This window comes from Chelonia mydas, chromosome 15 (assembly GCF_015237465.2).
Source record: "Chelonia mydas isolate rCheMyd1 chromosome 15, rCheMyd1.pri.v2, whole genome shotgun sequence".
Taxonomy (NCBI): domain Eukaryota; kingdom Metazoa; phylum Chordata; order Testudines; family Cheloniidae; genus Chelonia; species Chelonia mydas.
The window spans coordinates 14,248,586-14,273,469 of NC_057856.1; the positions used below are offsets into that span (position 1 = coordinate 14,248,586).

The 24,884-nt window shown below is 48.2% G+C and overlaps 2 gene segments (V, D, J or C); both read left to right on the plus strand.

Annotated features, from left to right (window-relative positions):
• Positions 1–747: 747 nt before the first annotated feature.
• On the plus strand, positions 748–12,643 carry LOC119563809. The segment is given in 3 exon segments: positions 748–821; positions 1,740–1,909; positions 11,937–12,643. Coding segments are annotated over 3 exon segments (567 nt in total).
• A 2,746-nt stretch (positions 12,644–15,389) lies between these two features.
• Positions 15,390–20,246, plus strand: LOC119563810. The segment is given in 3 exon segments: positions 15,390–15,523; positions 16,539–16,621; positions 19,547–20,246. Coding segments are annotated over 3 exon segments (540 nt in total).
• Positions 20,247–24,884: the final 4,638 nt, after the last annotated feature.

Below are 24,884 nucleotides of genomic sequence, written 5' to 3' on the forward strand. Positions count from 1 at the left end.
TACGGCCCATTAATGAGGAAATTAGGCTGGTACCATTCACGCCCCTGGCCGTGCTGAGCTGACACACACCAGGCACTAAGGGGGGTTTGTATTTACAGTCAGAGGGAGGGTCCAGGGCCCTGGTTTAATTCACAAGAAATCAGCTGAGCATGGACACAGCTCACAGCCTAGATGTTTACTGGCCCTGCCTTTGGTGAGAGGGGCACCACACGCCCACACTCTGCTGGGCAGCAGGCACCAGAGCGGCTCCCCTAAGGTGGAGGGGGAGGGAATAGCCAGCAATGGTGGGAGTCTCATGGCAACTCTGTCCAGGGAAACAGTGCAGGGATTTACTGCTGAGAACAACTGGGAAATACAGAGCAAATGGCTGTCGTTGGGGGTACTCCGTTAATTTCTAAAGGCAACTGGGGGCTCCCACGAGGAAAGTGCTGATCTCTGCTGCGCACTGCACATGGGCGGATACCAGCCTGGCCTTGTATTGGTACCAACAGAGTCTGGGGCATTTTCCAGCATATGCCAGCTGTGCGATGGACACGGCTTTGACAAACACCAAAGGTTCTGAGCATCTTGCTTGACTCTGGGCTTCCAGCAATGCCTGCACCTGACCCACTGCTGGGGTTCAGACAGAGCGTGGTGGCGATCGGTTTCACGGCACATGGATCTTGAGCCCTTCCTCAGGCATGTCCAATGTGGAGACTTCACCAGCCCCCTGCATGGCTCAGCTGAGAGCGAACACAGGACGTCATGATGCGGCTTCTGGCAGAAGGGCTATGCGCAGTGAGTCAGAGTGACCCCCTGGACGATCTGAAGATCCCGATCAGGTAAGGTAGGACAATGGGGGAGGGGACATCTTAGCTTCTCACAGACAGGTGCAGAGAGGCTGCGCTATTCAGAGAGTAGACGAGGACAGCACGTGGTTTGGATCACACCTGATCCACCCGTGTGCAGCCCCTGGCATGTCTGATCTGTCTCTTCGCTGTCACCGGGATATGTTGTACATTAATTAGGTCGAGAAAGATGCTGGTGCTCCCAGACGTGTGGGGTTCTGGACACGTGCTTTCTAAGTTTGGTTATCGCATCCATAACATACACGACAGCTCGTGCGCCTCATTCTTTCCCCGACGTAATTCCACTGAAGTCAATACAATGGCACCAGTGACGAATACGGCCCAGTATTGGCCTGTCCTGCCCAAATGGCAGTGGAAGGACCAACACGCAGTCCAGTTGTGTACATGCCCTCCAGCCCCCAGATCCGTTCTCCACGGGCTCCAGGCACAGCAGCACAGACACGCATGCAGATCCACAGCCGGTGCGGGGTTTGGGGGAGCGCTGTAATGGTGGAACCCAGCATGATAGCAGAGCACAGAGCTCCTTTGGTTCCCTCTAGGTACCATTACGCCCCCATCACTGTACTGCCTGAGCATCTCTGAGACACGACAGAACTTATCCTTACACCACCCTCAGAGGCACGGAAGTGCTGCCCCCATTTTACAGACGGGGAATGGAGGCACAGAGATGACGTCATTTGCTCAACGATACAAGGTCAGTGGAAGAGCCAGGACATGAACCCCGCTCTCCTGACTCCCAATCCACTGCCTTAACGACAAGCCCATCTTCTGCTCTCTTATGAGGGGACCAAGATTTGGCCTTAATTCTGAGTTCTCCCAAGGAATACACCATTGCTTCACTTCCCAGTGGATCTTCACTCCTCTGATTGTATGATGAGTTTCTCCGGAAAGGATAAACCTGCACTCCCAAGGGGTGCCAGTGGAAATTGCCCCGCACCTCTTTTTCCCCCCTCACGGGCAGTGCTGGCGACCTCTCCCTGCCATCGACTGGGACAGGTTTTTGTACAGCCGTGTGTCACTGTGGGGGGTCTTCGGTGGAGGAACCCAGCTGACCGTCCTTGGTAAGTCACTGAATTACTCTCAAACTTTCCTTCTCCTGGCTGTATTGTACGTTTTCCATGGTTTTTTTCCTGCTTTCTTTGTCTTCATGTTGGGCTCGGGACTACTCTCACTTTACATATGGACCTTTACACTGTCTTGGAAAGAACGTTTAGTCTCTCTGGATAGTCATAGCAGGTGTACATGGCCCATGTTGGATTTTCTTTTCTTTTCCCACTGAAGACAAGTTTGAATTTGACCATGAAACCTATTCTGCCACTGGGTCCCCAGTTACGATGACCTAGTTTTAGCCCCTTCAGGAAAAGATTTTCCCTCTTTTTCTTTTCGGGTATGAACTATTTCTCATTCGCACTGGGTGCTAGTCAGTGTATGAAAGAAATCCCGGGCCAGCTTCTCCGGTGCGGTACAATGCCCTAGCTCCATTGTCCACAATAGACCTCCACCAGCACTCACCCCAGGCTCCTGCAGACAGGTGTCCAATCCCATGACACCTCGTGTGCTATAAAAATCCTTGCTCCCTGGTGATTTAAAATCGGATTTGTCGGGGGCCGTTGGAAGGGAATGCTTAGGAATGAGAGCTGGGCAGAAAATATGGTTTTCTTCTGTGAATAATTTCAGAAAAAGAAAAACAAAAAAATCATTTTCATCTCAATGGGCCCAAAATCCCAAACAAGCATTTTCAGCTGAAAACTGAGAATGCTTCAGTTATTGAGAGGTTTTGGCTTAAGATTTCCACTTTTTCCATTTTCGGATTTTCAACAAAAAAAATGATTTTTTTTGAGAAAAGCAGATACTTGCCACAAAAATATTCATTCAGTGGAAAACCAATTTTCCACTGAAAATGGTTGTGATGGGTCATTTTCAACCAGGCCTATTTGTAGCATTGCTCAGTTGGAGCTAGACAAGGGACTGGTCAAATTTTAAAAACAGATGGCCAGCTCCCCACATGGTGTAAATCCACGTAGCTTCCTTGCCAGCAATGGACTACACTGATTTACGCTCACCCTGAGTGAGTCTCATTGCACTGATTGACTTACTCCTGACACTGAAGATCTGCTCCATTGTACCTTGGAGAAAATTGGATTTCAGTTTGGATGTGCAACCCAAACCCACCCAAAACCTTTCAGATATGCAAGATATTAGTTAAATGGGGTGGGGTGGGAGCAGTCTGCAGGGGGAAGGGATTTAAAGAGGTTGCACTAATTGTGCACTAACAAGGTTGCTGGCCAGTCTCAAAGGCTGGACGGCTTCAGAGAGGCTGGATTGTGTGTCTGCCAAGCTCAGACCTCAGTGATCAGGATGCTGGCTGAACCAGCCGGCTTCAGTTACAGAACAGCCTAGGGGACCTAGTGGACCTGGCTTAGTCAGGGCTGACAGTATTAGCTCAAATACCATTCTTGGCTGCTTTGACCTACATAAAGCGTGAAATAATTAGGGCCCCGAGAGCGGTAGCCCTACTCATGCCGAGTAGCACATTGCTTTTCATACAGTCCCACTAATGTAATGGGACCGACCGCCTGTGGAGTAAGGTGCAACCTGGAGCGAGGACGGGCATCCCAATTTGGCCCCAGCACCAAGGCTGCTGCAGAAATTTTACTAAGAGTTTAAAAATTCCCCAAACTTTTGCGTCCCTTCTTAAGCAGGTAGTGCCTTCATTGTCCCCCCCATCTCTATGCACTTACACAGCACAGCACCAGGCTAGGGCCCAGGGGAATCTACTCTGCCCCCACCATGAAATCAACCCTCAGTGTGGTAGTTTGCAAGGTCCCTTGTCCTCTTGTCTTGAGCCCTAATCTAGCAAAACGCTCAGATGCACACTGGATCGGGCCCTGAAGCAGGGATTGGTCCCATAAATGAGTCTGTACTTTACAGCTGCTGAACACAAGCTTGCTTGGTAACTAGGCTGTTCAGCAACAGGAACAGGCAACCAGGCTGTGGTAGGAGATTGTTTGTCACCCAGGTGTTAATCAGAAGATCTGACCCTTAGCAGAGAGACCTACAGACCCAGACAGACAATGATGATTCAACAATGGGTTTATTGACCCACTTGGCAGAATAGAGGATTTATCCCTGCTCTGGAATTCCATAGGATGGTTCACAAACAAACTCCCCCCCTCTCTCTCAAAACTACAGAATTTTATACTGCTTTCTATAAAACACTATTCAATGCATGTAGCTCTCCCATCCTATGCTTTGGATCCTACTGGTTTTGTCTAATTATCTGTTACAGCATTTTTTTCATTTGGAAATATGTGGGTTACCCCACATTCCTCTGTGACTCTAGTGAACCAGCCCCCAAGGCCTGAACAGGCAAATTAAACTCTAAGCTTAGACCCTAAGAAATAGCCCCATTCTCAGAGAGTCTGCTCTTGAGAAATGAGAGAGACAGAGAGAGAGAGAGTGTTTTCACCATGGAAATATCTTCCTACTTAATTTAATGAGTAGCACCGTCCTCTGCACTAAATGGCACCATTTGAGAAGGAAGGTGCTACTCAATGTGAGGAAAGGTATCAAAATCTTGCACTTAATAGGGAGGAATTCTCTGCAAACTGCCGAGGTTGCTAGCTGTTTAGAAGTCATATTTCCCTTTCTCTGAGCAACAATGAATTAAAAGGTGAGCTTGGAAACAATCCTGATAAGACTTTGCACTTCTACAGCACCTTCCACCAAGTCTCTCAGCGCTTTAGAAATATGTAAAAAACCATAAACCTTGAGAAAAAGCCTGCGTGCGCTGAGGTCAGGGATGTGACCCCCTTCCATAGCCAGAGAGGTAAGTGACCTCATCAGGTTCACTAAGGAAGCCTGTGGCAGAACTAGGAATGGACCCCAAGTGTCCAGATTCCCAGTCCTGTGTCTTAACCACAGGATCTTACATCGCTGATCATTACCCTGCCCATGGCGCTTGTGAGAGGTTGGATTTGTTACACTGCAGAAATCTGGAATTTCTTACATTCTGCACTGGCAGTCTCTGGATTTGGGTTTTCTAACACTGAATCTCCTTGTCTTGTAGGTCAGCCAAAGGCATCTCCTACCGTGCACCTCTTCCCTCCATCCTCGGAAGAGATCAAAACAAAAAGCAAAGCCACACTGGTATGTCTGCTGGGCAGCTTTTACCCAGGCTCAGTCCAAGTCACCTGGAAAGCTGATGGCCAGCAGATCTCCACTGGAGTGGAGACGACCAAGCCATCCAAACAGAGTGACAACAAGTTCATGGCCAGCAGTTACCTGTCTCTGGAGGCATCAAAGTGGAAGACTCATGAGACCTACACCTGCCAGGTGACACACGATGGGAAGAACTTCGAGAAGTCCCTGAAGAGCTCAGAGTGTTCTTAACCCTCTGACTCACGGAGGGCTCGGCCGGTTCCCGTGTCAGTCTGTAGGGGGTTCCCATGGGAGCCAGGATCTCTCTGTAGCATTCCCATAATGCTGATTTCCAGCAAATCTGCTTCCTCTTTTAGGTGGGGGATTTTACCAATCCATATGACACCTGTCTTTATTCCCACGTCCCCACTGCTCTCACCCCCTGCATTCCCTGGAAATGTCCTTCCTGCTTTAGTCTCTGATGCAGCCTTGTTACGATATTAATAAAATTGGAAAAAATTCACTATCGCTGTGACTGTGAAGAGTTTAACTTCTTCTGTCCCTTTTTCTCCTGATGTATTAATTCCAATTTTCACATAATCTTCCAATAAAATAAACTTACCTTTTATCAGCCAATATGGTTTTCTTTTTAGTAGGGATCTCGTTGGCTTTGGGGTTTCTGACAAGCTAAGGGAGAAGTAACGCTTAGTGACGTGTAATGTCATGGAGATCAGGGGAGGGGGAGAGATGTCACAGAGGGATCATTACCCAAGCTGTGACTGTTCTCCCCTAACACGGGTCACTCTGGCTCTCAGCCAGCCTTCTGGGAGGGGTGACAATTGCTGCTGCACAAATCTCTCTCCAGAGCACACGTTGTGTTAGGGATTCACTGGGGGATCGTGGGCTGCATGAGAGCGTAATGCAAACCCCCGTGGCTCTGCAGCCAGCCCTGCTTGTACTGGGATCCTGGCACCTCCCAACAGACCAGCAGGGCTAGGCTGGCTCAATGCTCAGCTGGGTCACTAGCCCTGCAGAGAGCAGTCTGCTCTGTGAGTTAGTATTGAGTCACCCTCTGCCCTCGCAGGGGGCAGATTCCAGCTCCCGTCTTCTCCCTGAGCACTAGTCATTCTTCAAGGAGCCTCATTGGAATCAGTGGGGCAATTGGCTGAACAAGTCAACACTCAAGGGAACAAGCGTCCAAATCTGGCCCACAGAGTGAGGGGCATGACAGTCCTGCAGACTGTTCTCTGGGATAGGCTGCAAACAGAGCTCCTGGCTACTTCTGGTCAGTAGAGACACAAACCCCTCTTAGGATATTAAAGGCCTCTCTTCCAGCCAACACCAACCTGGCTGACAGCTCTCTACCCACCCAACCGGCCCTCCCAGCAGGGGCAGCTGTACATGGAAATCTGCCTGAAAGAAACTCGTCCTGCTGGGCCCCTGGGTGACACCTGCTGTGTTTCAGCCGGAGAGGAAGGGGGGGACCCTCATGCCCAGTGTGACCAGCTGTGTACACGTGTGAAGTGCTTTCGGAGCCTTCAGAGTCAAGCTATTCCATTTGAAAAGCCTCATTATTTAAAACTAAATCAGAACAGTCCTGATGATCTGGATTCTCTGAGCGCACAACACCGTGGCCCTTAGTACGTTTTGTGTGTTGCACAGTTTGGGCCTTGAGGGGCCAAAGCAGTCAGTTTGTGTCCCATTAAAACCCATAAACGGAGCTGGGGGTCCGGGGATCAGTTTCATGTTGCATGGGAGACTGGATACTCTGAGGAGCGCCCTGGAGTCCGTCTCACCCTTCCCAGACAGCAGCATGCACCGTGTGTACAGCTGGGAACTTGCCTCACGGAGAGCGGTTGTCATGCACTTCCATCTCCTCCAGAAACGAATAAGGGGGAAGGGGAGCTGAGGGAGGCTGCACTATGGATGAGTTTTAAAGAATGATGGTTTTATAAATAAGTATTTTTAACATCCCCACACCGATTTGTCCTACCATCCCAACACCCTCTCACACACACACACACACACACGTCTGTACTTGGGGGGCTTAAGATATTCAGATGATGATTTGTAGAGTACCAAGAATGTGCAGAGCACAGAGCAGACAATGGCTCTCAGAAGTTTTCAGGCCCTTACAATGCAAGTCGGAGAGTGAAAGGATCAGAGAGAGAGAGAGAGAGGGAGAGAGAGCGCACGCATGTGCCAATCAGTGCACTACTAGTACCCAGAGCGTGCGATGATTTTAACACTACTTCATTGACAAAAGGGCTCTGGAAAGCGATTAACTTCCTTTGCTCAATGTTTAGTAATTGGGCCTGTTCCCTTGCACACGTGAACAGCAATAGACTGACGAATGGACTGAAAAACTGCATGAAGTATTTAGGGTATTTTCAAAAAAGTGACTCACTCCATTAAAAGTCGAAGTTCAACTGAAAGTCAATTCGAATTAGGTTCCTAAGGGCCAGATTTAAAAGGCAATGAAATGAATGGGGGTTTGGCAGCTAGCTGCTTTTGAAAATCCCACTAGGCGCCTCCCTGTAACTATAGGTGCTTAAATACCTTTAACTCTCTGGCCCCAAGTGCTTACGTCGCTTCTGACAATGGGACTTGGGCACATTTGCTGGCGGCTCAGGCCTGCCCTCCACTACCCAGGGAATTCTCGCAGGGTCTGAGCCTCAACCACTGAAGTCACAGGAGCTTCCCCACCAACTCCAGTAGGTGCCGGATCAAGTGTCAAACACAGCATGTGAGCCTTGGCTTCAGCTGCGGCCCATTCATGAGGAAATTAGGCTGGTACCATTCACGCCCCTGGCTGTGCTGAGCTGACACACACCAGGCACTAAGGGGGGGAGGGTTCATATTTACAGTCAGAGGGAGGCTCCAGGGCCCTGGTTTAATTCACAAGAAACCAGCTGAGTATGGACACAGCTCACAGCCTAGATGTTTACTGGCCCTGCCTTTGGCGAGAGGGGCACCACACACCCACACTCTGCTGGGCAGCAGGCACCAGAGCGGCTCTCCTAAGGTCAGGGGGAGGGATTAGCCCAGCAATGGTGGGAGTCTCATGGCAGCTCTCTCCAGGGAAACTTCGCAGGGATTTACTGCTGAGAACAGCTGGGAAATACAGAGCAAATGGCTGTCATTGGGGACACTCTGTTAATTTCTAAAGGCAAATGGGGGGCTCCCTTCAGGGAAGCACTCATCTCTGCTGCACACTGGACATTGATCCCAACATTGCCTTGTATTGGTACTAACAGGGTTGCAGCAGAGGATGGTGGTGATTGGTTTCATGGCACATGGATCTTGAGCATTATTTACTTGTTCCTTGGACACGTCCGGTGTGGAGACTTCACCAGCCAAATGCAAGACAGAACACGATGATGCAGCTTCTTCAGAGCAACCCCTGGCCCTTTGGACTATCTGGAGATCCTGATCAGGTAAGGCAGGATGCGGTAGCTTCTTGCTGATAGATGCAGGGAAGGCTGCACTACCCAGATGAGACGAGGACAGCACATGGTGTTGGTTTCCTATCCACACACATGCAGCCCCAGCATGGCAGATCTGTTTCTTTGCTGACACTTGTTGGTCTGGTGTTAGGAGAGTTTTTACACTATGTCTTTAGAGAGGCCAGTGCTCCCAGGGGTGTGGGTTACAGACACGTGTTTTAGAAACAGGGTATATCCAACATGAGCATCTCACAGTCATAAAAGAATTTATCCTTACAGCACCCCTGTGAAATAGGGAAGTACTATCCCCATTTTATAGATAGGGAATTGAGGCACAGAGATTATGTGGCTTGCCCAAGGGCACAAAGAAAGTCTTTGGGAGAGTCAGGACTTGAACCCCTGTCTCCTGATTCCCACTCCAGTGGCTTAACAACAAGACAATCTTCTGCTCTCTTACGTGTTCCGCATGCGTGGACCGGGATTTGGCCCCATGTCAGCTCTCCCAAGGAATACTCCAGTGCTTCACCTCCCAATGGATCTTCATTCAATCAATTGTACTAGGAGCTTCACCAGAAACGATGAACGTTCCCGCTCATGGAGGGCCATCAGAAGTTGTTCCATGGCCATTTTCTCCACTAGTGCAGTGGTGGAGACCTTTCCTTGCCATTGAACATGACTGGTTTTTGTACAGCCTTGTGTCACTGTGGTATGTCTTCGGTGGAGGGACCCAGCTGACCGTCCTTGGTAAGTCACTGAATTACACTCCAGCTTTCCTTCTCAATGCCAATACTGCAATGTTTCCATGATTTTTTCCTCCTTTTCTGCCTTTGATCCAGGCTTGGGTCTCCTCTTACTATATGCTCAGACCTTCATACGGTGTTGAGAACAATATTTAGCCCGTCTGGACTCAGAACAGGGTGTAGATGTCCCATGCTGGATGGTTTTTTTTATCTTTTCCCAATGAACAGGTTTCTGAATTTGCCCATGAAACCTACCCAGATTTTGCTGTTGGGTCCCAATTTTTAAATAACTGGTATTAGCATCTAAAAGAAAATATTTTCTACCTTGTTTTTGGTTTTAATGGACAAGACATTTCTTACTTATTGGCACTGGGTTTTTCCAATATGTGAAAGAAACCAAGGGCCAGATTCTCAGCCAGCTAAAACAACACAGTCCCCTTGTTTTCAATAGATGTCCACCAAAACGCATCTAAACCTTCCTAAAATAGTTGTACAACCCCTGGAAATCTAATCTGATCTAAAAATAATTTGTCCTTTGTGATTTGAAATCTGATCTTCTGGAGTAGTTTGAAGACTATTCATTTTGGTAAGAGTTAGTCACTAAATGGGTTTCATTTTCTAGAAAATTTCAACAAAAATTAAAAATGTTATTTTTGTCAAAATTCTCAGCAGAAAATAGATTTTTGGCAAAAAAAATCAAAAATAAAATATTTTCACCGAATAATTACTGAAAACAGGAAAAATAAAACCCCAGATATCTGCAGAAACCTTTTGGTTTTGAGTTTCCAACCAGAAATTCCTTCGACATGAGACACTTTCCGTAAAAATGTCCGTTGAGATAAAACCCCAATTGTTAACTGACAAGAGACAGAGTGAGTCATTTTTGACCAGCCCTTTTTGTAGAATTGCTCATTTAGAACGAGTTAAGAGATTGACGTAGTCTTAAAAATATAAGAACAAATGTTCACATGGTGTAAATCAGTGTAGCCCCCTTGGCAGTAATGGAAGTACACTGATTTACACTTACACTGAGTGGGTGTAACTGCACTGACTGACTTACTCATGACCCGGAGGATCAGTTCCACTGTTCCTTGGATGGCTGTAGCTATCGTGGATTTCAGTTTGGGAATACCACTCAGACCTGATTTTCTGACAGTGCTGAGGGACACCCAACACCTTTGAAATATGGAGAGTTACAGATAAATGGGGTGAGGTTGGAGCAGACGGCGCAGGGAGAGGGCTTGAAAGAGACTGCACTAATTGCCTCTCTCAAGCCTGGAGCACACTAACAAGATTGCTGGCCAGTCTGGAAAGGCTGGATGCCTTCCTAGACTGGTATTCTAGGGCTGCCAGCAGATTTTACATAGGCTTTGTCTACACTGCCAATTGAATGACAAAACTTGTGGCGTTCATGGGTGCCTTTTACTAGGGGGTTAAAAATGCTGCAAACTTGTGTGTCCATTCCTAAGCCAGGAGGTCCCTTATTGTCTCCATAGCTCCATGCAGTAACTTTGCACAACATCGTACGTGGGCGCAGGGGACTCTACTCTGTACCCACCCTGACGTCAACCAATACTGTGATATTTTGCAATGTCCCTTTTGCTTGTCTTGGCCCCTGATCCAGCAAGGCACTTAGACACTTACTGGCTCAAGTCCTTTGGCTGGGATTCGTCCCATACAGGAGTCTGTACATTACTGTACAAAATCGTTCAGCAACAAGCCAGCTTCGTAACGAGGCTATTCAGCAGCCGGCATATCACAGGAGGAGTTAAGGAGATTATTTCCCGTTGAGGTCTTTTTCAAACCTACGTTCCCTTAGTAGAAAGGCCTGCAGAATGTGACAGACGATGATAACTGCTTAATAGGTTTATTGACCCAACTTGCAGAATTTAATAGAGACTTTCTTCCTGCTATAGAATACCACAGAATAGTTAAAAAAAGAAAAAAAGTCTCTCACTTGAACTCCATAGAATTTTACGGTACATTATATGAAATACTCTTAAAATGTGTCGAAACCCCCTATCCAATCCTTTGGATCATTCTGGTTGCTTTGTTATTACGTTTTATAGGTTTGTTCCATAAGGAAAAAGGTGGGTTACCCTGGATTCCTCTCTGGGCACTGAAGTGGCTTCCGATGCCCTAACCACACACATTAAACTCGAAGCGAAGCTTAGACCCTAAGAAATAACCCCGAATAAATAACCAGAACATAGTCCAAAATCCTTAGAAAGCTGCTTTTAGATTTCTAAAATGCAGTACAATGCAGAATCAGCTGCAGCATTCCTTTGTGAAAGGCTCTTGCGAGAAGTCCAGTGCATACAGATTGCAATGCAATTCTCTACTCCCTTTCACACCAACTGATTTTTCTTCCCTTTAGCACCAACACTGTACCCCTTGCAGGCCCCAAGTTATTATTTGAAGTCAATAGGAGATACCTGTGCAGGAGGAACATGGGATCAAGCCTTCAGTGATTCAAGGGACAAAAAGAATGGGTAAAGTGATATCCCCTTTTACAGGCATAGGGACAGTTACTAACTAGGCCAGGTTCACTCAAGAAGCACGTGACAGACCAAGGATTGGGTCCCTGATTCCTAATCCTGTGCATTAACCAGAAGAGCATCTTACATCTCAGATAATTACCCTGCCCACGGTACTTGTGAGAGTTTGGATTTGTTACACGGCAGAGATCTGGAACGTCAAACATTCTGCACTGGCAATCTCTGGATTTGGGTTTTCTAACACTGAATCTCTTTGTCTTGTAGGTCAGCCAAAGGCATCTCCTACCGTGCACCTCTTCCCTCCATCCTCGGAAGAGATCAAAACAAAGAGCAAAGCCACACTGGTGTGTCTGCTGGGCAGCTTTTACCCAGGCTCAGTCCAAGTCACCTGGAAAGCTGATGGCCAGCAGATCTCCACTGGAGTGGAGACGACCAAGCCATCCAAACAGAGTGACAAGAAGTTCATGGCCAGCAGTTATCTGTCTCTGGATGCATCAAAGTGGAAGACTCATGAGACCTACACCTGCCAGGTGACACACGATGGGAAGAGCTTCGAGAAGTCCCTGAAGAGCTCAGAGTGTTCTTAGCCCTCTGACCACAGGGGGCTCAGCTGGTTCCCGAGTCAGTCTGTAGGGGGTTCCCCAAGGGAACCAGGATCTGTCTGTAGCATTCCCATAATGCTGATTTCCAGCAAAACTCCTTCCTGTTTAAGGTGGGAGATTTTACCAATCCATATGACACCTGTCTTTATTCCCACGTCACCACTGCTCTCACCCCCTGCATTCCCTAGAACTGTCCTTCCTGCTTTAGTCTCTGATGCAGCCTTGTTACGATATTAATAAAATCAGAAAAATTTGACTATCGCTGTGACTCTGAAGGGTTTAACTTCTTCTGTCCCCTTTTCTCCTGATGTATTAATTGCAATATTCACATAATCTTTCAATAAAATAAACTTACCTTTTATCAGCCAATATGGTTTTCTTTTTAGTAGGGATCTCGTTGGCTTTGGGGTTTCAGACAAGCTAAGGGAGAAGTAATGCTAAGTGACAATTGCTGCTGCACAAATCTCTCTCCAGAGCACACGTTGTGTTAGGGATTCACTGGGGGATCGTGGGCTGCATGAGAGCGTAATGCAAACCCCCGTGCCTCTGCAGCCAGCCCTGCTTGTGCTGGGATCCTGGCAGCTCCCAACAGACCAGCAGGGCTAGGCTGGCTCAATGCTCAGCTGGGTCACTAGCCCTGCAGAGAGCAGTCTGCTCTGTGAGTTAGTATTCAGTCACCCTCTGCCCTCGCAGGGGGCAGATTCCGGCTCCCGTTTTCTCCCTTTAGTCATTCTTCAAGAAGCCTCATTGGAGTCAGTCAATGGCCTATTGGCTGAACAGCTCAGGACTCAGGGGAATAAGCGTCCAAAGCTGGCCCATAGAGTGCGGGGCACGACACTGCTGCAGGTTGGTCCCTGGGTTAGGCTATAAACAGAGCTCCTGGCTACTTCTGGTCAGTACAGACACAAAGGAGCTCTTTGGAAGAGTTCCATTTGGCAGGATATTAAATACCAACTTGGGGGACAGCTCCCTACGCACCCAACCTGCCCTCCCAGCAGGGGCAGCTGTACATGGAAATCTGCCTGAATTAAACTCCTGCTGCTGGCCACTGAGACACACCTGCTGTGTTTCAGCCAGAGGGGAAGGCAGTGACTTTTATGTGCAGTTTCACCAACTGTGTAAATGAGTAAAGTGCTTTGGGAGTCTTCAGATTCAAGATGCTTTTCAAATGAAATCAAAACATTACTGATGATCTGGATTCTCTGGAAGCACTCAGGCCTGTGTTACTTCTGGGCTGCTGCACAATTTGGGCCTTGACAGGCCAGAGCAGACAGTTTGTCTCCCATTAATTACCCCATAGTTGTCCTGGGGAATCAGTTTCATGTGAGACTGGATACCTGGAGGGGAGCTCCGGGGTCTGTCCCAGCCTTCCCAGACAGCAGCATGCACCATGTGTACAGCTGGGAATTTGCATCACAAAGACATTTATCATGGACCCCGAGCCGTGCTGGGCCACCCAGCCAAAGGAGACCCGATTCCCTGACAGTCCTGGGGCCAGGGAGGTAAAGGGATACATTTGTATCACATATGCCACGTATTTGGCAGATACCACCATGCTGTCGCCACTCACAATATGAGTGACATGGATGGATGGATGGATGGATGGATGGCCAGTCATGCACTGCCACCTCCTACAGAAGGGGTTAAGTGGAAAGGGAGCAGAGGGATGCTGCAATATTGATGAGTTTGAAAGAATGAAGGGTTCTTAAATTTCACAAAGTATTTTTAACATCCCCAGACCAACTGTCCCACCTTTCCCCCCCTACACAAACACGTCTGTACATGGTGGGGGGGTAAGAATTCCAGGTTATGATTTGTGGCGCACCAAGAGTGTGCAGTACACAGAGGAGACAATGGCTCTCAGAAGTTTTCAGCAGCTCACACACAACGTGCGCATGAGAGGGAGAACGAGCATGGGCCATGGAGTTCGCTACTCGAATTCAGGGCGTGCGCTGATTCTAACACTACTTCCTTGACAAAAAGGCTCTGTTGCCTTGCACATGGGAACTACAATAGACTGATGAATGGACTGACAAACTACATGAAGTATTTAAGGTGTTTTCAAAAGTGACTAACTCCATTAAAAGTCTAAGTTCAACTGAACGTCAACAGGATTTAGAAGTGTAAGGGCCAGATTTAAAAGGCAATGAAATGAATGGGCGTTTGGCAGCTAGGTGCTTTTGAAAATCCCGCTAGGTGCCATCCTGTACATATAGGTGCTTAAATACCTTTAACACTCCAGCCCAGAGTGCTGAAGTCACTTCTGACAAGGGGACTTCAGCACTTTTGCCAGCGGCTCAGGCCTCCCCTCCCTACCCAGGGAATTCTCACAGCCTCTGAGCCTGAGCCACTGAATTCACAGGAGCTTCCCCACCAACTTCAGTAAGTGCCTGTTAGTGTGTCAAACACAGCACATGATCCTCCTTGGCTTCAACTACGGCCCATTAATGAGGAAATTAGGCTGGTACCATTCACGCCCCTGGCCGTGCTGAGCTGACACACACCAGGCACTAAGGGGGGTATGTATTTACAGTCAGAGGGAGGGTCCAGGGCCCTGGTTTAATTCACAAGAAACCAGCTGAGCATGGACACAGCTCACAGCCTAGGTGTTTACTGGCCCTGCCTTTGGCGAGAGGGGCACCACACGCCCACACTCTGCTGGGCAGCAGGCACCAGAGCAGCTCTCCTAAGGTGGAGGGGGAGGGAATAGCCAGCAATGGTGGGAGTTTCATGGCAGCTCTGTCCAGGGAAACAGTGCAGGGATTTACTGCTGAGAACAGCTGGGAAATACAGAGCAAATGGCTGTCGTTGGGGGTACTGCGTTAATTTCTAAAGGCAACTGGGGGCTCCCACGAGGAAAGTGCTGATCTCTGCTGCGCACTGCACATGGGCGGATACCAGCCTGGCCTTGTATTGGTACCAACAGGGTCTGGGGCATTTTCCAGCATGTGCCAGCTGTGCGATGGACACGGCTTTGACAAACACCAAAGGTTCTGAGCATCTTGCTTGACTCTGGGCTTCCAGCAATGCCTGCACCTGACCCACTGCTGGGGTTCAGACAGAGCGTGGTGGCGATCGCTTTCACGGCACATGGATCTTGAGCCCTTCCTCAGGCATGTCCAATGTGGAGACTTCACCAGCCCCCTGCATGGCTCAGCTGAGAGCTAACACAGGACGTCATGATGCAACTTCTTGCAGAGACTCAAAGCGACCCCCTGGCCCCTTGGACGATCTGAAGATCCCAAACAGGTAAGTTAGGACAATGGGGGAGGGGACGTCTTAGCTTCTCACGGACAGGTGCGGAGAGGCTGCGCTATTCAGAGAGTAGACGAGGACAGCACGTGGTTTGGATCACACCCGATCCACCCGTGTGCAGCCCCTGGCATGTCTGATCTGTCTCTTCGCTGTCACCGGGACATGCTGTACATTAATTAGGTCGAGAAAGATGCGGGTGCTCCCAGACGAGTGGGGTTCCGGACACGTGCTTTCTAAGTATGGTTATCGCATCCGTAATATACACGACAGCTCGTGCGCCTCATTCTTTCCCCGACGTAATTACACTGAAGTCAATACAATGGCACCAGTGATGAATATGGCCCAGTATTGGCCTGTCCTGGCCAAATGGCAGTGGAAGGACCAACACGCAGTCCAGTTGTGTACATGCCCTCCAGCACCCAGATCCGTTCTCCACAGGCTCCAGGCACAGCAGCACAGACACGCATGCAGATCCACAGCCGGTGCGGGGGTTGGGGGAGCGCCGTAGTGGTGGAACCCAGCATGGTACCAGAGCACAGAGCTCCTTTGGTTCCCTCTAGGTACCATTACGCCCCCATCACTGTACTGCCTGAGCATCTCTGAGACACGACAGAACTTATCCTTACACCACCCTTGGAGGCACGGAAGTGCTGCCCCATTTTACAGACGGGGAATGGAGGCAGAGAGATGACGTCATTTGCTCAACGATACAAAGTCAGTGGCAGAGCCAGGACATGAACCCCGCTCTCCTGACTCCCAATCCACTGCCTTAACGACAAGCCCATCTTCTGCTCTCTTATGTGGGCTGTCTGCGGGGACCAGGATTTGGCCTTATTCTGAGTTCTCCCAAGGAATACTCCATTGCTTCATTTCCCAGTGGATCTTCACTCCTCCGATTGTACGATGAGTTTCTCCGGAAAGGATAAACCTGCACTCCCAAGGGGTGCCAGTGGAAATTGCCCCGCACCTCTTTTTCCCCCCCTCACGGGCAGTGCTGGTGACCTCTCCCTGCCATCGACTGGGACAGGTTTTTGTACAGCCGTGTGTCACTGTGGTGGATCTTCGGTGGAGGAACCCAGCTGACCGTCCTTGGTAAGTCACTGAATTACTCTCAAACTTTCCTTCTCCTGGCTGTATTGTACGTTTTCCATGGTTTTTTTCCTGCTTTCTTTGTCTTCATGCTGGGCTCGGGACTCCTCTCACTTTATATATGGACCTTTACACTGTCTTGGGAAGAACGTCTAGTCTCTCTGGATAGTCATAGCAGGTGTACATGGCCCATGTTGGATTTTCTTTTCTTTTCCCACTGAAGAGAAGTTTGAATTTGACCATGAAACCTAGTCTGCCACTGGGTCCCCAGTTACGATGACCTAGTTTTAGCCCCTTCAGGAAAAGATTTTCCCTCTTTTTCTTTTCGGGTATGAACTATTTCTCATTCGCACTGGGTGCTAGTCAGTGTATGAAAGAAACCCCGGGCCAGCTTCTCCGGTGCGGTACAATGCCCTAGCTCCATTGTCCGCAATAGCTCAGCACCAGCACTCACCCCAGGATCCTGCAGACAGGTGTCCAATCCCATGACACCTCATGTGCTATAATAATCCTTGCTCCCTGGTGATTTAAAATCAGATTTGTTGGGGGCCGTTGGAAGGAAATGCTTAGGAATGAGAGCTGGGCAGAAAATATGGTTTTCTTCTGTGAATAATTTCAGGAAAGGCAAAACAAAAAAATCATTTTCATCTCAATGGGCCCAAAATCCCAAACAAGCATTTTCAGCTGAAAACAGAAAATACTTAAGCTATTGACGTTTTTCGGCTTAAGATTTAAATTTTTTCCATTTTGGGATTTTCAACCAAATAACAAAACAGAAAGTAACAAAAAAAATTTTTCCAAGGCAAGCAGACACTTCCCACAAAAATTTTCATTCAGTTGCTAACCAAATTTTCCACTGAAAATAGTTTTGATGGGTCATTTTCAACCAGCCCCATTTTTCACACTGCTCATTTACAGCTAGACAAGTGACTGATCAAATTTTAAAAATAGATGGCCAGCTCCCCATATGGTGTAAATCCATGTAGCTTCCTTGCCAGCAAGGGACTACACTGATTTACACTTACCCTGAGGAGTCTAATTGCACTGACTGACTTACAATGGAACGGATCTTCAGTGTCAGGAGTACCGTGGAGGACTATAGCTACCACTGAATTTCAGTTTGGAAATGCAACACAAATCCACCCAAAACTTTTAGTTATGCAAGATGTTAGTTAAACGTGATGGGGTTGGAGCAGCCTGCAGGGGGAGAGGGCTTTAAAGAAGTTGCACTAAATGTGTCCCTCAAGCCTGGAGCATACTAACGAGGTTGCTGGCCAGTCTGAAAGGATAGGCGGCTTCGTAGAGGCTGGATTCTGCCAGCTCAGAGATCAGGATGCTGGCTGGACCAGCCGGCTTCAGTTACAGAACAGCCTTGGGGACCTGATGGACCTGGCTTAGCCAGGGCTCGGTAAGTCAGCGCTGACAGTATTAGCTCAAATACCATTCTTGGCTGCTTTGACCTACATAAAGCGTGAAATAATTAGGGCCCAGACTGCGGTAGCCCTACTCATGCCGAGTAGCACATTGCTTTTCATACAGTCCCACTAATGTAATGGGACCGACCGCCTGTGGAGTAAGGTGCAACCTGGCGTGAGGACGGGCATCCCAATTTGGCCCCAGCACCAAGGCTGCTGCAGAAATGTTACTAAGAGTTTAAAAATTCCCCAAACTTTTGCATCCCTTCTTAAGCAGGTAGTGCCTTCATTGTCCCCCCCGTCTCTATGCACTTACACAGCACAGCACCAGGCAAGGGCCCAGGGGAATCTACTCTGCCCCCACCATGAAATCAACCCTCAGTGTGGTATTTTGCAAGGTCCCTTTTCCTCTGGTCTTAAACCCCAATCTAGCAAAGCACTTTCAGATGCACACTGGATCGGGCCCTGTAGCAGGGCTGGTCCCATAAGGACTCTGTACTTTACAGCTGCTGAAGACATTTCAGCAACAAGCTCACTTGGTAACTAGGCTGTTCAGGAACAGGAACAGGCAACCAGGCTGTGGTAGGAGATTGTTTGTCACACCCAGGTATTAATCAGAAGATCTGACCCTTAGCAGAGAGGCCTACCGACCCAGACAGACAATGATGATTCAACAATGGGTTTATTGACCCACTTGGCAGAATAGAGAATTTATCCCTGCTATGGAATTCCATAGGATGCTTCACAAACAAACTCCCTCTCTCCCAAAACTGTACAGAATTTTACACTACTTTCTATAAAAGACTATTTAATGTATGTAGCTCTCCTGTCCTATGCTTTGGATCCTAGTGATTTCTTTGTAATTATCGAATATTTTTTCCAGTAGAAAAAAATGTGGATTACCCCCGTTTCCTCTGTGTCTCGAGTGAAGCAGCCCCCAAGGCCTGAACAGACAAGTTAAACTCTAAGCTTAGACCCGAAGAAATATCCCCCAAATAATACACAGAATGTAGTCCAAGGAAGATACTTAGATGCTGGTTTAATGCTTTATATTCCGAAGATGAGGCAAAAGGCAGAATGAACACTGTTTTTCCTCTGTGAATGGCTTCCAATAGCAGTTCAGTGCATACAGATTGGAACCTAATTGTTTAGTCACTTTCGGACAAAATCATTTTTCTCGTTAGCACTAACACTGTATTCCTCACACCCTCCCCCCCGAAAACTCTCGTTTGTAGTCAGTTACTGTTACAGGTGTATGAGCTATACACAGTTCCTAACTAGTTCATAAAGGAAGGACCCCAAATGTCCTGTGCAGAGGATTGGACCCCAAACGTCCTGATTCCCAGTCCTGTGCCTTAACCAAAAGAACATCTTACATCGCAGATCATTACCCTGCCCACGGCGCTTGTGAGAGGTTGGATTTGTTACACGGCAGAGATCTGGAACGTCCAACATTCTGCACTGGCAGTCTCTGGATTTGGGTTTTCTAACACTGAATCTCTTTGTCTTGTAGGTCAGCCAAAGGCATCTCCTACCGTGCACCTCTTCCCTCCATCCTCGGAAGAGATCAAAACAAAAAGCAAAGCCACACTGGTGTGTCTGCTGGGCAGCTTTTACCCAGGCTCAGTCCAAGTCACCTGGAAAGCTGATGGCCAGCAGATCTCCACTGGAGTGGAGACGACCAAGCCATCCAAACAGAGTGACAACAAGTTCATGGCCAGCAGTTACCTGTCTCTGGATGCATCAAAGTGGAAGACCCATGAGACCTACACCTGCCAGGTGACACACGATGGGAAGAACTTCGAGAAGTCCCTGAAGAGCTCAGAGTGTTCTTAGCCCTCTGACCACAGGGGGCTCAGCTGGTTCCCGTGTCAGTCTGTAGGGGGTCCCCAGAGGAGCCGGAATCTGCCTGTAGCACTGCTATAGTGTGGATTTCCAGCAAATCTGCTTCCTGTTTTAGGTGGGGGATTTTACAATTCATCACACCTGTCTTTATTCCCATGTCCCCGCTGCTCATACCCCTCTGCATTCCCTGGAAATGTCCTTCCTGCTTTAGCCTCGGATGCAGCCTTGTTAGGATATTAATAAATCCAGAAACATGCAAGTATTGCTGTATCTGTGAAGAGTTTAACTTCTTCTGTCCCTTTTACACCTTGTGTATTAATTGCAACATTCACCTTCTCTTCCAATAAAATAAACTTACCTTTTTATCAGCCAATATGGTTTTCTTTTTAGTAAAGATCTCGTTGGCTTTTGGGGTTTCAGACAAGCTAAGGGAGAAGTAACGCTAAGTGACGTGTAATATCATGGAGATCGGGGAGAGGGAGAGATGTCACAGAGGGATCATTACCCAAGCTGTGACTCTTCTCCCCCAAGACTGGTCACTCTGGCTCTCAGCCAGCCTTCTGGGAGGGGTGACAATTGCTGCTGCACAAATCTCTCTCCAGAGCACACGTTGTGTTAGGGATTCACTGGGGGATCGTGGGCTGCATGAGAGCGTAATGCAAACCCCCGTGGCTCTGCAGCCAGCCCTGCTTGTACTGGGATCCTGGCACCTCCCAACAGACCAGCAGGGCTAGGCTGGCTCAATGCTCAGCTGGGTCACTAGCCTTGCAGAGAGCACTCCTCTCTGTGAGTTAGTTTTGAGTCACCCTCTGCCCTCGCAGGGGGCAGATTCCGGCTCCCGTCTTCTCCCTGAGCACTAGTCATTCTTCAAGAAGCCTCACTGGAATCAGTGGAGCAATTGGCTGAACAAGTCAACACTCAGGGAAACAAAAAAGTGTCCAAATCTGGCCCACAGAGTGAGGGGCATGACAGTCCTGCAGACTGTTCTCTGGGATAGGCTGCAAACAGAGCTCCTGGCTACTTCTGGTCAGTAGAGACACAAACCCCTCTTTGGAAGAGTGGCCTTTAATATCCTGCCAACACCAACCTGGCTGACAGCTCTCTACCCACCCAACCGGCCCTCCCCGCAGGTTCAGCTGTACATGGAAATCTGCCCGAAATAAACTCGTCCTGCTGGCCCCTGTGTGACACTTGCTATGTTTCAGCCAGAGGGGAAGGGGGTGACCAGTTTGACCCGCTGTGTAAGTGTGTAAATTCTTTGGAATCCCTCAGATGCTTTATTATTTATTTACAAATAAATCATAACATTAGTGATGGTCTGGATTCTGTGGGGTGTGCAGCACCAGGGTCCTTAATTATTCTGGTGTGTTGCACAGTTTGGGTCTTAATTGGCTTGTCCAGACAGTTTGTCCCCCATTAAAAACCCATCAGTTGTGCTGGGGGGATCAGTAGCATGCGAGACTGGATACTCTGAGGGGCGCCCTGGAGTCTGTCCCTCCCTTCCCAGACAGCAGCATGCACCGTGTGTACAGCTAAGAACTCAAATCACGGAGAGCGTTTAACATGGACCCATGAGCAGTGCGGGGCCAGCCAGCCAAAAGAGACACTTCAACACTGATTCTCCCACAGCCATGTCAGCTTTAAAACAATAATTGAGGAGGCCAATGAGCTTTACAGGGTTTAAATTGGTATCATTTCTGTATGCCAGATATTTGAGGAGAGCAGGGTGGGAGCTAACACTCACAGTATGGGCCTCTCATGGCTGGCAGGCCACTCATGCTCTGCCACCACCAATGAAAAGGAATAAGGAGGAAAGACGACAAATGGAGGCTAGCCGATAGATGAGTTTTGAAGGATGATATTTTCTTCCCCGTCACACGTTTTTGACATCTCTGCACCTGTTTGTCCCTCCATCCCAACACACACACACACACACACACACACACACCTGTCCGCGAGTGATAATTATCCCAGATCATTGCTGTTTTGTGGAGCACTAAGCTAGTACATGGTGCTGTGGAGAACACAGAGGAGACAATGGCTCTCCAACGCTCTCAGGAGCTTGCAATGCAAGCATGGGAGGGAAGGGATCCGAGAGAGAGAAAGCCCACCAGAAAGAGTTGGCTGCTAGAACCAACTGGTTTGTGCTGATTTTTTAAAATAATGTTCCTGATGCACGGGCTCTGGAAAGAGATTAAATTCCTTTGCTCAATGATTATTGATCAATCCTCTTGCCATGCAAATGTGAACTCCCGGAGACTCTGATGAATAGATTGAAAAACTGCATGAAGCGTTGAGGTTATTTTCAGTAGTGACAAACTTCCTTAGGATCTAAGTCAATGGGATTGAGGCTCTTAAGGGCCAGATTTTTAAAGGTATTGCAATAAATGACCGTTAGGCACCCAGGTTCTTTTGAAAATCCCAGTAGGCCCCTATCTGCATCTTTAGGCACCTAAATACCTTTAAAAATCTGACCCCAAGTGTCTAAATCACTTTTGAAAATGGGATTGTGTCTCTCAAGTCATTTAGGTGCTTTTTAAAATGTTACCCTTTGATACGATGGTGACAGATGCTATAGAAAGCCCTACAATTCATAGACAGCTAGAGGGATAGTTTATCTGCAGTTTCTGTAAATACCCCTCTGTCTTCTGTTTTGTAGCTGGCTTCCTGCTTCTGGGGCATGCCCTGGGTGGTGTGCAGTGCTCAGGTGTGCTGTTCTCTCCCCATCAGATGAGTGCCACTCCAGGGGAAATTCCAGTTTAAACATTTTCAACTAGCTTCCATTGGCTTGATTTGTCAGCTAGGGTTTGGAAAGCAGAGGGGTTTTTGGTCCACTGGCTCTGTGGGGCTTACAGACCCTGGGGCTCCAGGGCCTCCAGTAGAAACCAGACACCACCAGAGAGCAGCTAAAAAAATCCCCCATAGAGTCTACCAGAACTTCTACCTGGGGAAGGTGTAGGTTGTCTCCCCTCTGAGTCCGTACGTGTGTTTTTCTACAGGTCCCCAACATTGCTACATTCAGATTTCACATGCACCCACTTGAGGTCTGATTCTCCAGTCATACCAGTGTAAACTGGCCGTAATGCCATTGAATTCAGTGGAGTTATGCTCGACTGAGACTGGCCCGTAGCATCCATTGGGGTCTCTATGTCCTTGTTTTCTAGAGCTGGAAGCACTTGAGCATCACAATAGGCTGTGTTACAGTACGACTACAGAAGTATGGCACACAAAGTGCCATAGGTCGCACCCTTAGAGGTGAACTGCAGGACTATTAAAAATTGACTCATGACTGCGATGAGATGTCAGTTATCTGTTCGGTCACAGAGCGCTCCATTCTAGGATATCTTCAGCTGGCACTTCCTGGCTTGGAGAACGTCAAAGGGTGTGACGTATTTTTAAAAGCTCTCCTCACCGGTGAGTTTGGGAACCCGGAGATCCGTGCTTTGCTTTAAAATGCAGAGTTGGAAAAAGTGTCTTACAGATTCACTCATCATCATCCCACTGCAGAGTCTTGGGGTAAGAGCAGAGCTGGGCATATGCTGTCTGAGAAAGAGGTTGCCATATTATTTCATCAGAGCTAACCCCTGCTGTGCTCCAATACACAAAGCACGCACCGCCCCTCCTCTGTATTCTTCCCTGTGCACTTTACAGCAAGCTGAGCTCCCCTGCATCTGTATAAAGACTTACGCCTAAACCACCCCAGGGTTTAGCCAGCATAGACCCAGGTGGAGGCTCCCAGTCCATCTGGAGACCAGCTTGCTGCACAGAGGGGCTGCAAACCTCCCCGCGTGGGAGAGCGCTGGAGGGGGCCACCATTGCCCCCAAAGTAGACTTCACTGGTCAATACATGAGTTTTTCTTTCAGTTCCCATACATTAATTATGACACTTAGCTGGACTCTATAGATACCAGCGAGAGAAAGAAGTTCACATTTCCAGACAGAGGGATGGTGCAGTGCTCTGGAAGGACAGATGAAACCAGCCGAGTGGAGAGAGGGATCACAGTTAAGATCTACGTTGCTGATGCCTGGAGAGAGAGAGGGTTAGCATCACAACTGAACAGTCTACTGGGCACCAGGAAGTGAATCTGCCCTGTGAATCTCTGGAGGGAGAGGAGAGCTCTGTAATGCTGAGAGTTTGAAATCAACATCTTTAAGGCAAGAGTGCCTGGTTCAACTGGCAAAAAGATCAGAATACAGATACAGGCTGAAGTTAATTCTACAGGCTGCTTCCAGATTGATGTATCCTGCCATATTATTAAATGACCAGCCTGTATTGGTACAAAGACTTGGTAAATTCAAGCTTACCAGGCAGACAAAGCGTCGATAGTCCCAGAAAAGCTTGGAGGTTCCCGACTGGTTTTCAGCTACCAACAGCAGTCAGGAAAACCTGTATTGAACCGACTGCTAGGCCCTAAACCAAGGATGATGTAGATTATATTCCCTGGGAAATAAACCATAAGCACTGGGTCATTGTCTCACGGCTCCAGACGTATCCTGAACCAGATACCCTATTGCCAAGGGCCGACACAGCAATATCTCCTGTGAATATGGGATGGAGTAGCTTCTGCCCTGGTCCTGGTGTCTCCTGAAGAGGCAGATCAGACGAGGTATAGTACAGTTATCCTAACTTCTCCCATAAGACAATAATGACCACTACAGAGAATGGGTATCACTTACTATAACAATGCAGTACCAGTTTTCACACATCGTTTCCAACATACTGCGTTCAGTAGTCAATTGTCCTGGCTCTCCAGTGCTTGACATAGGTTCTCTGACTTCATTTTTAAGTGTTGCAATCCTGCAAAACCCAGAAGTCTGACCTACCTAATACCTGCTGTATCCTCTAAAGAATGTCACATGAAAAAAAAAATGAAATCCGTGAAGCTATATGGGATATCAATGCAGGAATTGGCCCTTGGTGTTCATGTCTATAGGTGCTCCAAGTTCTCCACAGAGGAGCCCATCTTATCTGCAAAAGACCTCTGAATCGGTGAAGAGCAGAATGT